The sequence below is a fragment of the Pungitius pungitius genome, chromosome 19 (assembly GCF_949316345.1).
Source record: "Pungitius pungitius chromosome 19, fPunPun2.1, whole genome shotgun sequence".
NCBI classification, from domain to species: domain Eukaryota; kingdom Metazoa; phylum Chordata; class Actinopteri; order Perciformes; family Gasterosteidae; genus Pungitius; species Pungitius pungitius.
In genome coordinates, this window is record NC_084918.1 from 8,298,934 (window position 1) to 8,313,268 (window position 14,335).

At 43.6% G+C, this 14,335-nt stretch overlaps 2 protein-coding genes across 4 annotated transcripts in view; one reads left to right on the forward strand and one right to left on the reverse strand.

Moving 5' to 3' along the window:
- myripb (myosin VIIA and Rab interacting protein b) overlaps positions 1-11,589 on the forward strand; it is a 79,569-nt gene extending 67,980 nt beyond the window's left edge. Inside the window, exons 9-18 of one of the 3 annotated variants that reach the window (XM_062559227.1) lie at positions 289-457; positions 1,210-1,736; positions 2,186-2,335; positions 2,502-3,239; positions 3,546-3,593; positions 6,215-6,406; positions 6,492-6,653; positions 6,740-6,835; positions 7,055-7,115; positions 8,915-11,589. In XM_062559227.1, coding sequence (XP_062415211.1) covers positions 289-457; positions 1,210-1,736; positions 2,186-2,335; positions 2,502-3,239; positions 3,546-3,593; positions 6,215-6,406; positions 6,492-6,653; positions 6,740-6,835; positions 7,055-7,115; positions 8,915-8,958 — 2,187 coding nt within the window. In that variant the 3' untranslated portion in view covers positions 8,959-11,589. The remainder of the gene's footprint in view (positions 1-288; positions 458-1,209; positions 1,737-2,185; positions 2,336-2,501; positions 3,240-3,545; positions 3,594-6,214; positions 6,407-6,491; positions 6,654-6,739; positions 6,836-7,054; positions 7,116-8,914) is intronic. The other 2 variants (XM_062559228.1, XM_062559229.1) reach the window with 2 other exon arrangements.
- A 65-nt stretch (positions 11,590-11,654) lies between these two features.
- Positions 11,655-13,367, reverse strand: prlh2 (prolactin releasing hormone 2). The gene is made up of 3 exons (XM_037456204.2): positions 13,244-13,367; positions 12,620-12,806; positions 11,655-12,065 (listed from the first exon to the last, which is right to left on the reverse strand). Exons 2-3 carry the CDS (start codon positions 12,780-12,782, stop codon positions 11,860-11,862), a joined length of 369 nt encoding a protein of 122 aa, XP_037312101.1. The 5' UTR covers positions 12,783-12,806; positions 13,244-13,367; the 3' UTR covers positions 11,655-11,859.
- Between the last annotated feature and the right edge of the window lie 968 nt (positions 13,368-14,335).

Genomic DNA, 14,335 nt, shown 5'->3' on the forward strand with positions numbered 1-14,335 from the left:
GGCCAGCAAGGCTGAGTGTTCTTCTTTCATATTATGTAATTACAATATATGAATATCATACAGAATATGTGACGGTTTGTGGCTGACATGCTGTTGCTGCTATCAAAGCACCTGCTCCTATTCAGGTAAACAATAGCCCAGAGGCGATGCTCTAAGTTTCCCATGCTCCCAATTTTTTCTTTTGAGAAATATAATGACTTTCACTTATTGTGGAGTCAGCAGAGGTATGCGAGTCCGAATGCTCCATTTAATTGAATTCCTTTCTACTTTCGATGCGTGTGCTTGCAGCGGTCCCGCTCAGCGTTCTCCCTCACCAGCGAAGACTCCCCGGAGAAGGGTCCAGAGGAGGAGGCAGCCGGGGCGGGCGGCGGCTTGCAGGAGTACGCTTCTCTGAAGAGGGAGGCCAAGGCGGCGTCCATACCCACCTGGAAGAGTGTCGACCGCCTGGACAACTCCAGTAAACATCACACTCACGCACGCCAGTCAGATTTGTTTTTCAGAGTCTTCCTTTTTTTCCTGGGACAGATGCAATTGTGCGTCGTATTGGATGCCTTGATTAAAGCAGTTGCTGTTATTCATGATGCAGGGCGTAATTGTTAGAATAAATATTTTTACATGCATACAACTTGCTTGCTGCTACAATGGCAATCTCTATGCCCCCTAAAAATTGTGTGTGTTAGGCTGAAACCTTTCTGTCTTATCTCTCCCTCACCTTCCAATGCATTCTATGTAGAAACATTTGGCTTTATGCCTCAATGAGTGAATATAGCATAGCATACATAGTTTGTCTTCATCTTATAACTAGTACACTTCAACTACATCACAACATATAAGATAACAGTTCTTCATGGTTTAACACGGTTTATGTGGTGCAATACTTTGCCTCATTCAGCTGTCTACAATTCTACACTAAACATTACTACATGCAATATACTTCTCACCGCTAGGTGTGCACTTCTTCTTAAATCCCTAACAGGTGTAATGATAAAGTTTGTCAGGAGGACACTGTCATTTACTTGCAGAAAGATTAAAGCAACATGATGACTCCTTTATTGCTTTTTTGTTGTTGTAACAACTCTAAAAGAGAGAAACCTTATTAAGTGGTACTCTAAGTTTTACGTCGGGCTGTTGCCACTGCAGCTCTAATAGAAGTTGAGGTCCCAAAGCCTGTCCAAAATGTCCTTCCTGCTGTGTGTTCATGTCGTCCAGGTGCGTCCTCAGTGCTCCAGAGCCCAGACGGCAACTGGATCGCCGTGCACAGCTCCCAGCTGTCTCGGCCCAGCCTGCTAACCAAGAGGAAGAGCCTGGTGTTCAGCGTGTTGGAAAAGGAGTCGGGCGTCGTGTCCGCCTACGACGGGATGGGATCGGACTCGGAGGAGAACGACGAGGGCGGCTGGGGTGCCGCGCTGCGACAGTTCCGCCGCAAGCTGTCCGATGAGACTTACTACACGGACTCGCAGCACGACCCGGAGTGGACGTACACCCAGCACCTGCCCGTTACCTCGCCGTCCTCCGGCCAGTACACCAACACGGAGACCCTCAACTCTGACTCGGAGGCCTCGTCGGTGCCGCCGGCGTGGCCTCGCAAACCGCCGCACAACCTGCTGAGGAGGAGAGGGCCGCCGGACACACACCTGCACCCGCATCACCAGCCGCTCTACCACCAACACCAACACCAGAACGTCTCTCCGTACCCGCTGCACTCGGAGGCCCTGGACGTCAACTTTAACCCCAAGGTCAGAAACCTTTGGATTGCTCTGTTCAACAAAGTTGTATTATTTCATGCGATGAATATCCTCTGAACGTGTAACATTTTGTTTTAATGACTTATAGGATCTTTAGTTGTTGTTTTTTGTATTAAGTGAAAAGTACCAAATAGCCTACTGCAATGTAAAAATAAGCAAATATTAGGAAAATTGTTAAATAGTTTAAATAGTGTTCAAAATTCTTGTGAAAACGTACCAAGCAAAATAAACAAATTTGTCCTTTGCTCCTTGGGTCCTTTGACCGAAATGTTTTAATATAATGACATTAGATTCTAAATGATTAGATAATGTTTTATCGGTTTTATAGTTTTAGTCCACTAATTTTGCACTACAGATCTGTTCAAATGTATAACGTAGATCTGAAATACCCAAGTACGCGGTACCTCATATCTACACTTAAAGAACTTGTCTGTTCCCAGGTCACGGGGGACAGCAGCGAGGCTGAGGAGAAGCAGAGTGATCCGGTCAGAAGATCGCGGCGACGCAGGAAAAGCAAGAGAGAGTCAGCGGCAGAGCAGAGCAAAGCTGGAGGCCACAGCTACCCAGAGTCCATCTACCCTCTAGTGCAGGTACCATTACCCCCCTGCAGGTGTAAGAAGTGTTAACTGACTCTAAATTCCCACCTGTGATCTTTTCAGCAATTCTGTAGTTGTTTATTTGCTTTTCTTTAAACAAATAGGATTCTATGTCTGTTTACAGAGTTTGTATTTATGTCCCTTTGTCTCCCTTGTAAAGGAGAACAGTGGTTTTCTACTCAATGCCCTTCTTAAGAGGGGTTTGAGTCAGGAAGAGTCCGCACCTGACACTATGCCAGCGGCCACAGCGGCGCCAGACACCTTCAAATTAGATGCCATTACACCCGAGCAGGAGGACTTGGACACAGTGGCCCCAAATTGGTTGGCCCCCGCCCCTCCACAGCCCCACTCTCTGCCTCCGGGGTCCCAGCCGTCGGCCAGCAGCCCAGGGCCGGGAGGCCCCCTGGAAGAGGAGCTACGATGCAGACTGAGCCCCTTTGTCAGACGCGCCAAAGGCAGAGACAGCAGCTCGTCCGAGGACGACGGCGAGGCCCGGAGAGAGAAGACGAGGCCAAAAGACGCTGAACGAGAAAGGCCAAAGGGAAGTGACAGGTTAAGAGACAGGACCAGCGGAGGGGAAATGGAGGCGGCGAGTGACACGGCAGAAAAAGTGAATGGACAAGAGACGAAAAGAAGGGAGAGACTGATGAAGAGTCCCTCGCTGAGAGAGGAGGGAAGAGTCAGGGAGAAGAGGTTAGAGATGGGAGTAGAGTGTTTGGAGGAGGGTGGAGACGACCGGGAGCAAAAGAGAGAGCCGAGCAGACAAAGCAAGAGACAACATAAAAGAGATGTGAAGAAAGAGACGGGACAGAAAGGGGCAGTGAGACGGAGTGGATCCAGCGCAAGTTCCCCTGCTGTTACACCTTCTTCCCACGAGGGGGAGCTCTCAGACAACCAGGTACGGAGAACCGAGTCCACTACTCCTCTTCTGCTTTTGGTTCTGTCTGTCTGCTTTTTAATAGATTCAATTTCATTCCCTTCCATCGCGCCCTCAAAAAACTCCCACCATCCTCCCACCTTCCTCTCTCTATATGTCGAAGCACCGTTGTCCTCCCGTGTTCCTCATCCAATTTTTTCCTCCCTTCTCTGTGCTTCACTGTTTTTTTCCCGGCTGGTCGGTGTGGTTTTCCTGTGTGCGTTTTTATGTGCATATGTCTGTGCACGTGCGATTGTGCGTGTTTGTGTGCTTGCACGTGTGCATCAGGAGGGACAGAATGACTTGGAGCAACGGCAAAGGCTTGGGTTACAGCAGGTGAGAGATTGGCTAGAAAGCACCAGGATTCTATGGTGAGAACGTACAGCTGTAATCAAACCTCCATCCCAGCATGCATACGGATGCACACGCACACACACACACACACATGCGTTATTGGGTTGAATGTGCCCGGTGGTGTATTTTGTGTTCCTGCAGGTAGGAAAGCTTCACATCTTGGCAGTGCAGCGGCTAGTAGCAGAAAAGGTGGCAGGTTCCTGCACCTGGAGTAAAGCGGTGACATTTTAGGTGTTTGGCCTTGCAGTGGTTTTAAACAATCATACTAAAAAAAACATCACAGTAGAGCTGCAAATAATATGTCTTTTTCATCAAGAAAAGCCTCAAAAGGTCAGAATGAAAAACAGCCACAAGCCCAGTTGTGTTTTGTGTCAGAAGCAGCTGTTTTGTTGCTACATCACTGAGCAAACAAAGGCAGGTGAAGTGGATGCAGTAAATTATAAACACAAAAATCTCCTCCAATGCGTCAAAACAGGATTATCCTATGAATATTATAACATCCTATCAAAACACCTGAAATGCAGTACACAGCTTCGAAATGCATCCATTAGTGTCCATACTAGAACAACATCAACTATAAACTATACGCAAAGATGTAAGCGCACAGTGTGTTGTTAATGTAACAAAACACTGCACAAAGAAACTAAATGAGCGAAACGCTCCTGTAACAGCTGGTATGTAAACTAGACAACGTGATAAAACCCCCCAAAATAAACAATGAAATGGACCACGTTTAATAAGGCACCACCTCTTAAGTTGACAGCGGTGTTTAAGCTTATGGATATTTCCACGTAGTAAACCTACGCCATTCATGAGCTCACGGTCACAACCCACACAAAGGCAGGTCGATGGGCCTGTAAAATACACACATGCACAGGCACTTAGGCGCTTACTACCTGCCCCGGCGCTACATCTGATGCGTGTGGGTCGATGTGGCTCGTTAGCCAGGCTCGTTATAAGGGCTCCTGTGAGTAATGCTCATCTTTTACAACGTGTATGACACATGTTGTGTCATCTGTTCCTTTTGATTTTAACACTTCTCTTTTAAGCCAGGGCGGCTCAGTTTGATGTGAATAAAGGAATATGTTAATGCAAGATAGTAAAGGGCACTAAGCAGTTTCTTAACCTGCCCCTGATTACAGATATTTCCAAAAGCTGCGTTATGTCAGAATTCAACATTTTCCATCCACAAGTCTTCTATCCCCTGTTGACGGACACACGCGGGCTGATACACGTCCTGGAAGCCGTTAAATGACGGGGAGTTTGAAAGTGATTGTGCCATTCTACCCGAACGTGTGGTAGGGGTAAATCTATAGATGTTTTTGACTTGACGACGTATTTGTCGTTGTGGAAGTATTACAGAGGTCCATAACAACGTAGGAAAAGTAGAACTAAAGTTAGACTTTTGTTAAATTTCTGGTCTATTTCTTGTTCATTTACTATGAAGTGTCCCGAATTACCTGATGTCACCCTAGATAAGCTGTGAAGTATTACCTGCAACACACCACTTATGTTCCTGGCTTTGTATTTTGATACCTAGATATGGAATCCAACTTTACTTTTTATGTTTTCTAAGTTTATCTTTCTACATCAGTGTCAGTGTCGGACTATTTGATGTCGTGGCGGCCTGGCTCTTCAGACTCCTACCAGCCTTCCATTTTTTTTTTATCCCATCGATCAACTGCAGTCAATATCTCAGACGGTCCATCTCTGCTTCTGAAGTCTTTTTAAGATCACAGAATAGTGATTTTCTTTTGAGATAAGAGCCTTGGTTTGCTGCCTCATCGCTCACCCAATACTGTATCTGGTCCCTGCCTCTCTTGTCGCCACCGAAAACGTCCTTTCAAACCCGCTCTCTGGCGGTGAGGGATCAATACGCCTCCGATCCCACTGATCAAAGCTTCAGCCAGTGATTCATTCGTTATTGAATTACGTCCGTCTCTCTTCGCCGCTCTTTTCTTTCCTTGCTTACTGTTTTCATCTATCCATAAACAAAGGTGATGTTTCATAGGCATCCCCACCATTGAATTATAATTAATTAGAAATGGCCTGAGTTGGGAAACATGTTTGGATTTGCATGAACAAGCTGTTCCCGTCTCCTCTGACTGGCACAACCCGTTTTTACACTGAAAGGTCAAAACTGATTATCGGCTGCACAGTAATAAGATTTATTCTCTTACTGATCAAAGCGTAACGTCTGTGACGCTCGTTCACTTCCTTTCTTCCCGTCCTCTCTGCTGCATTTGTCACCTGCAATTCTTTGTTCCGCACCTCTTGGTTGCGAGCAGGTCCATGTCAGAAAACATACGATTAGGCAACAAGGGGCGGATACGTGTTAATGGGTCGCCTGCACAGCTTTTACAAGTGACGTGCTGATAATAACTCATAATAATAATAACCACAATAACTTCATTTGTGTTCTTTTCACTAAGGACATGTTTTTCCCGTAGTGATTTTATTTTGTCGCACAACTGTGACTGAATGAAAGACATTTCTTCTACTTGGGCAGACTTTTGCTTGAAATTATGGTTTAGTTTGTTTATATTTTACGTTTTTAACTTACTAACTGTACCATTGTGTGTGTGTGTGTTCTTCAACCGAAGCAGAAGCACTCGGCAGCCTCCCTCTGCAGCATCACCACCGAGGTGCTGAAGGTCTTGAACGCCACAGAGGAGCTGATCGGTGAGGCAGGAGGCGGGAGACACAATCCCTCTGAGTCTGCCAGCGCTTCTCCCTTCTCCAACAGCTCCGAGACCCGCAAGCTGGACCAAAGGCTGACCAAGATGGAGGAGAATGTAAGCATGTTCTACCCAGCAATAAAACCTTGTGGAGATTTCGGTCTCACTGACTCACTCGCTGGCTTCTTCTTTCCCCTGACAGGTGTACCTGGCTGCTGGGGCGGTGTACGGGCTGGAGGGGGCGCTGGGGGACCTGGAGCAGTGCGCCCGCGGCATAGAGAGTGGCACCGCAGACACAGAGCTGGCCTTCCTGGAGGACCAGGTGGCCACCGCCGCTGCTCAGGTTCAGCAGTCAGAGCTGCAGGTACCGGAGGATTCAACCCTTCTCTCTGCATGCTGTCAATTTTGGATCGTTGTCTATGTTGTATTCTATTGTGCGTCCTTTTTAAGATTTCCAACATCGAGGCTAGGATTTCAGCTCTGAAAACCGCTGGGATGAATGTGGCTGTCTGCAATCATTTCTCCAAGTTCAAGCCAAAGGCCAAGGTAACCCAACAACTATCGTCATCTGGTCATGTATGCGAGCATTAAACCAGTAAGTAAATATGTTTAGTGATATTAGCCTGAGGATGGACCTGTAGTTGATGCAACCTGCCTGTCTTACTGAGGTTTTTGTGGGTAAGCAGACAACTTTCTACTAGTTAAATAGCTAAATCTAGCTGAAGGTCTGAAGGATTGATAAGGATACAGATACTCTGATTACAGCCTCAGACCCTGGACTCATCACGCCATCAAAGGAGGAAGCTTCCAGCCCCTCCACTGAAAGGTAACCAGTTTTTATTTTGCTTAAAAGGTAAATAATAGATAATAATTGTATTGTAATAATTGTTTGTAATAATAGATTTAGTTGTATATCATATTTATGTAATGATTCTATATTTGATTAAACCTATACAGTCGTTAAGCACCGTAGTGTCTTATTGCACTGGTTCCCAAACTGGGGGTTGCGGCCCACCAGCGGGGTCACCGCTTCATTACCAACCCTAAAAACACGCTGTCAGGACTTGAGTAGGCAGAGGCACGACTCAAATTTTACTTTTTTACAAAAATTACTTTTTAATAAATCAAAATCCAAAAATCCCCAAAAAACACCAAGGGGGGGAAAAACGAGGACACAATGGCACTGACAACATGAAGACGAGCACACAGGCAACATGCAATGATGGGTTGGTAATGAAGAGACTGACAGGGCTTAAATACACAGGGGGGGTGCAGGTGATTGGACACAGGTGGAAACAATCATGAACACTTGCAGACAATCACAGGGGAAGACGGGACACGGCAGGAAGTGAAGTTACCCAGGAACACGGAAGACATTAAACTACAAAATAAAACAAGACATGAACCCAAACCGTGACACATGTGTTGTGTTTGAACCACGCCCCCCAGAGCGGCTCGGGTTACAGCCACAGTGAGGGAGAAAGAGAGAGAGAGACGGCAAAAAAGACACTATGCAACACAGAAAAAATGGTTTGCAAAACTTCCTGTTAAATTTCCAACTTTTTTAATATTCGAAGTACATTTGCTTGAAAATGTTATACAATATTTTCAAATGTAATAAAACTGTTAAGTGGAAAAGTGAAGTTATATCTACGTTTTTTATTATAATGCAATTCATTGTAAAACAAACCAGGAACTACCCTTTTTTAATGTTTTTTTTTGTTTGGGGAGGGCGCTTGGTTTAGGGTGCGGTTGGGAGGTCTCACAAATTGAAGGACTGAGGGCCACAGCAAAAAAACACAATACAACCAAAAGATCAAGTCAGACTCACATGAGAATTAAACAAGAAACATTCCCCGTTAATCATTTGTGAACTAAGCGAATGCATTGACCACTGTTCACCCTCATGTACAGAGCCCCCCCACACACACACACACTCACTCATCAGACATCAGTAGCATCAGTCACACAGAAGTGAGGTGCAAACTGTACGTTGCAAACTCTTCAATCCAGAAACGCTGCTCAACAGCCTCGTGCACACACAGCTCTGTGTGTGAAACAAAGACAGCTGGAGATGGGGAGTGAGGCAGAGACGAGGGGACCTTTGGACTTTGTCCTAAAAGAAGAGATTGGCATCTAAATGGATGTAAAAGCGAACACATCTGCTAGAAAGGGACTCACTGAAAAGCTCCATTAGATGTAAAGCAGCCAAAAGGGAAACAGGCAGGAGGATGCAGCTGCTTTATCAACCAACAAGAAGTCGGATCCTTTTCAAATCAGTGAATGGCCTTTTTCAGTTGGGGCTGTCTTTATTTGCATTTCTGTCTCTTTTCTTTCTTCGGCAGTTTTTCATACAATAGCGATGATTCAGGGGGGCTTTTTCAGCACAGCACCAAAGACAGACAGCAGGACAATGGCGGAAAAATCAGTGACCAGGACATGTAATCATATCATTGATTCCAGCTTTGCGTGTCCTTTCTGTCCATCGTGCTGTTTAGTGACACGTTGGCTGTGCTCATCCGAGCCAGAAGTTTTGTAACAGTTTTTATATTTCTGGATAACCTGGAGATGCTCCTCTTAAAAGTCTGATTTGCTAAACGCTGTTTTTTTTTCTCACCATTTCAGAAAAGTTGGAGCCCGAGCAGCCGGTTAAAGTGTTTCGGCCATAGTTAGAGTCAGCAGCACAACGAGTCCGTCGGGGCCCGCTTTGAGAGCCCCAGGGGCCCGGGGGGCCGTCTCATCCAGTGCCTTGACCCAGCGTCCGCCTCCATCTCCAGGCCAAGCACCCGCCCTGAGAGACCCGCCAAGCACCCAGCCGGGCGCGGTACCCCGGCAGGAAACGAGTCGCAGAAGGGATGACTGTCACTTTCCTCTTCATTCTCCATCATGATTGTCGTCGCCACGCACATGGTGTCAAGAAAGGATGACTCAGCAGTTTGTGTCTCTGCCTTAAACATGTGTAAAAGCTCATCGTGAGCCAATTGAAAAAGAATATCTGTACAGACAAAATTAACTCTGGTTTCCTTTTTTTTCTATCTGTTTGCAAGAGTATTGTGATTTACTGTCTAATGAAGACGTGGAAAAACTCATGTGATTTCTGTGATTCAGTATCCCAAAAAGAGGCTGAGCCGTGTTTTATACTGCATCTTGAGCGGAGTGTCATGAGGAATTTCATCATACCACTCTGAGCTCTTTTGGGTGATTCAGCGTGTTCACACATACACACAGCAAGAGGAAAGTAATCGTCATTTGAGAAGCTATTTGAAATGAATTTTAACCATTTTAAGGAGTCATGCACAGATAATAAGTGTCATGCACAGATAATAAGTGTCAGATAAAAATCAAAGGGCCAAAATAATTTTAGCTAGATGGCAATAATGGAACCCAAAAGCACACTTGAGAACTTTGTGGACAAAGTCAACTTTGTCAAAAGAAAAATAGGCGGAGGAATAATTCAGAGTTAGTTTTTTTGCCACGAGTTAGAGCAGTATGTGATGTCATGTCTTCACGGTGAATAGGTCGGCTGTTAGCTCAGCCTATCAGGAAGGTTTTCCTGTTAACAACAGGAAAACAGCGAGCTCGACTCTGTGGGTCAAACATTTTAGAACCGAACTAAAGTTCACTGATTAAACCCCATATTTTTTGTTTAAATTGTACAAAAAGGCAGATATTGTTGCCTCCAGAAATGGCTCAGCAAGCTGTTGATTCTTATGTTCTCCCCAAAGGCGTAAAGCTCAGCTGGTGAGCAGTTTTTTTTTTAATGTAAGCCACGGACAAAAAGTGGCATCAGTTTGATCATCTAACTCTTGGCAAGAAAGTGAAATGCATATGTCCCATAATATCAAACGTTTCCTTTAAATAAACGCTAAAAGATTAACTGGAGAAGTAATCTCCCTTTTATTTAGAAAAGGGAAACCACTTACAATTAGACACACACACAAACTACAGCCTTAATGTGGAAACTTTTACATTGAAATTAATAAAGTAAGGTCAATGTCAGACTAACTGCTGGACACAAGCCTTTGTTTGATATTCAGGTTTTGGTCTGACAGCCTTCTGTTGTGCAGTTTTCTTCAATCCAAAGTATTTTAATTTGTTTACTTTCAAACATTGTGGCCTTTTGTTTGAATGAAAAGGTGTTTTTTATGTTTCCCCTTTGCCGGATCATGTCCGAAGTTTTGTGTTACATCTTGTAAAGATTTTTACATAATGAATATTGACATACTATATAACAAATGCCATGAAACCATGATTTTGTTACAAGCAATTTATTTTTCTACTTAACATTTTTATGCAATAACACGGATATAAGTACTATTGCAAATCAAAGGCTTTATTCTCTCCTCAAAGGAGCCCTCCTCGGTCAGTCCTATCAGACTCTCGTGTGAGATGACTCAACGTGCTTTCAGCGTATGCCTGCATTTACCATTCGATATTCTGCCACTAACGAAGATGGTAAATGTTACTAAAAACACAGGCGACAAGACAACAGGCATGTTTGGAGCGGCTTGTACGATTCATACTGTATTTGTACTCCTTAAACACTAGAATACTGCCTTTCATTTTGGGGGTTATTTTTCTTTACTCTGTCACACATGAGTCAGTTATCAGTTTGCCATGCATACTAGTACTAGTCAAAGTTTCTGCTGTGGAAGAGCAAAGTTGAACAGAAAGGTGTGATCTTCCGTATGAACGCTCCGCCCCTTCTATTACTGACCTTTCACGTTTTGCACATTGATCTTTTTACTTTTGCTGCCGCAGGTGTTGATGTATAAAAGCATGTTTCTGGTTTTATCAAAAATCTATATAAGATTTTCCTCGAGAAGCACAGCCAAAACGGTCCAATCATCAGTGTCCAGTATTTTTCTAATGTAAAGAAAAAATATATCTCATCACAGAATTTATTAATATATGTATATGTGTGAAAAGATAGATATGATATAGAATTATATGTGTATTGCCCAATCTTTCAGTGTTGTGTGCAAGAGGCTGTGTATAATTGTCATGACTTGTAGGGCTGGATTCACACAGGAAGTCCAATTTAACATGTAACTGTGTCCCAGATATTCACAAAGAGCTAAAAACTGATCTCACTTTTGTTCCCGTTTAAATCCAGTGTGAATGACTACAATGTGATTCACTGTGCACAGCTCCACAGGCGGCCACTTCAGTGGGCAATCGTATGGTGCAATCCATATGTTGGGTGAAATACTAACATGCAAAAAATACAGTTTCTCTATGTGCTACAGTACTCCGAGATAAAAATGTATTATGAAATGAATAAAATTTACAAACGTAAAGCTTTGCCTTCTGAAAAAAAAATGTTTTGTGCACCTACAAGTAAAAAACAAGTAAGTAACAGATATAACCACAACACTCTTGTTTATTAATCAATATAGAATGCATTTTTATGTACAGATAACAAGAAAATTAATTCATTAAGGCCTCATATCAGACACCAGAGAGAAATACATATAAGAGCAATTGAGTTTATAACCTCAATCATGATGAAAAAAATAAATAAATGAAGACACTCTAGAGTTTGTAGATGAAGGGAGTTGGACTCGCTGTCATGGTAACCAATCCCTGTCGTCCCTGTCCAGCACTTTTCCAAAGTTGTCCTTGTTCCTGAGGCTGCTGACCACCAGCCCTAAAGCCCTGAGGACAGGTTGCACCCCCCTGCTGCCCGAAGCCTCCCCGGTGCTCTGCCTCTTCCCGAAGCGCCCGATGGGTCTCACCCCACGTCCCACGTACCAGAAGGGGTCGATCTCTGGACCTAGACACCACATCGACAACGTCAACGGAGCGTGTTAATATAGATTATTGTCTATGTTACGTGTCATTTAGCTGACGCTTTTATCCAAAGTGACTTTCGATAAGTGTATACACGGTTGTCTAGCAACGTGGATGGTTTTCAAAGCTGATCTGATTTATTCAGGAGATATGTTAAATGAATTATTTTTAAGTCCTTTTGATATTACACACAAATGTATACATTTACTATATTACTACAGAAATAATATAACAAATCATTGCCAAGTTAATCATTCTAAATACATTCATATTCATATGACCAAAATTCAAAATAGATTACATGACCAAATACTGCAAATTGGGGTTAAGTATATACCAAGACTAACTTTGTTGAGCATCTCTCTTCAAAAAGCTAATTGAATACAGTAAAAGCAACCTGAACGTCTTAAATCTAATAGTAAAGAAGAGGGATTTTTTAAAAGCAAATCCCTATGTAAAGAAAAAGTAGATAAAAAAACTCACTAGGAGTCAAAAGCAGAGCCTTATGCATAATAAAGACACAAAAGCACGTCCTACTTCTGTTGTCGACGTTGTGGACGATGTGGAAGTCGTGCTCCATGGTGGTGCTGTGAGCGCGGCTGAGGCTGGAGGAGAGGAGGAGGAGGAGAGCCAGAGCTGCGGGCAGCAAGCGGCTCGTCAGCACGCAGTGCCGGACATCCACCGCTCCACCCGGCAGCATGTTGTGGGCAGAGGACGCTGGTCGCTAACGTATCAAACAGGGTGTAGAGGACAGTGGAAACTGAAATGCAATTTTACAACCGAAAAAGTGGAAACTGATCAAATTAGACATACATTGTATTAATGTCATACAGGGATAGTAGGAAATTTGGCAAAAGAAAATGACTTAACATCGACTGAAGTGATCTAAATTGTTTAAGCTCCAAAAGCTCATCAAGTTCTACAATAATGTAACATTACTAGGATTTTAAAAAGTATCAATATCGTCCATTCAACCCATTGAAGAGGTGTAGCGCAAAGCAGTTATATGAGTGTTCAAATATTACAAAATAACTTGGTAGTATCTCCAAAGAAAATCTAAATAAACTATGCACGTAACATATTGGTGTCCCTCTATAGATCAGATAGAATATAATGATAATAACCAAATAACCCAAAATAATCATGTTTAACCCCTTTTACCTTAACTTTGGGAGCAGGCTGGGGTCAGTTGGAGGTCTGAAGTCCTTTATTGTTGAGCAGGTGTGCTCCAGCTTATATATCCATGAGGCTCATGCCGTGGTTGGATGATGAATCACGGAACGTCAGTCACACAGACGGTGATGCCGGACCACAGGATGCTTCAGACCCCCCCCCCCCCTCACATCCTCTCCTCCCACTCTTTAAACACCCCCCACCCCCTCATCTCTTGGAGACAGGAGGTTCAGTTTGGGAGTTTTCCTGATGTGTGTCACGCAGCAGAGCAGTCCATCAGTAAGTCATTAACACACGGACATCTTTGTATCAGCGAACACGGGGAGACCCGACACCCAAAGTAGGTCTGTCAGACTGGGGTGGGCGTTCTCTGACGAGGCTTTCATCAATCAGCCTGACTACAAGCGGCAAAGGCAGAACAAAAGCAGCTACTGCAAGAACCTCGGTGAATTCAGTCGTCACCGCAAAAGCTGCCCTTTCTGGAACTTTTCTCATTACGATTCAGCTCCAGAGAACAGCCCATGTACTGTCACTCAAGATATTAAAACAACATCTCATATCAAATGACAAAATCATAGTGTTAGGTATTAGGTGTAGAGTCACCTGAGGGCGTAACCCAATGCCAGTAAAGATCACAAGTGACATTCTAATGTTTTTTTATAAACAGTTGAAGGAATAACTACTTATTTGCAGAACCAAGCCAATGGATTTTTGTTTTTTGAAAATTTGTTTTGGTCTCCAAGTTGCTGCATCACACTTACAAGTATTACACGTACTTACAACGCATACAACTCAGATACTTCACACTAATGCATGAAATGCATAAAATATCCATTTTGACAATAGTTACGAATAAAAAAACAAACACGAGTGATCAACAAAGATGCTAATTATCAAGTGACAATACTTGAGTCCCTAATGAAATCATGTCATTTAATGCCAACTGTTGCTATACTATATTTAATAATTTGATGGAGGATGCATTTTGTGTAGATTTAGACTGCTGATTGGCATCCAGTTCAGTCTTTGCCAGATTAGTCAATCAATCAACAAGGTAATCGACTGACTCCCATAAGTTTT

Excerpts from the sequence above, each read along its gene's own strand:
- prlh2 (XM_037456204.2), bottom strand. The coding sequence starts at position 12,782 with ATGCTGCCGGGTGGAGCGGTGGATGTCCGGCACTGCGTGCTGACGAGC. Across the intron at positions 12,066-12,619 it reads CCACAACGTCGACAACAGAA|GTCCAGAGATCGACCCCTTC; the intron begins GTAGGACGTGCT and ends TGTGGTGTCTAG.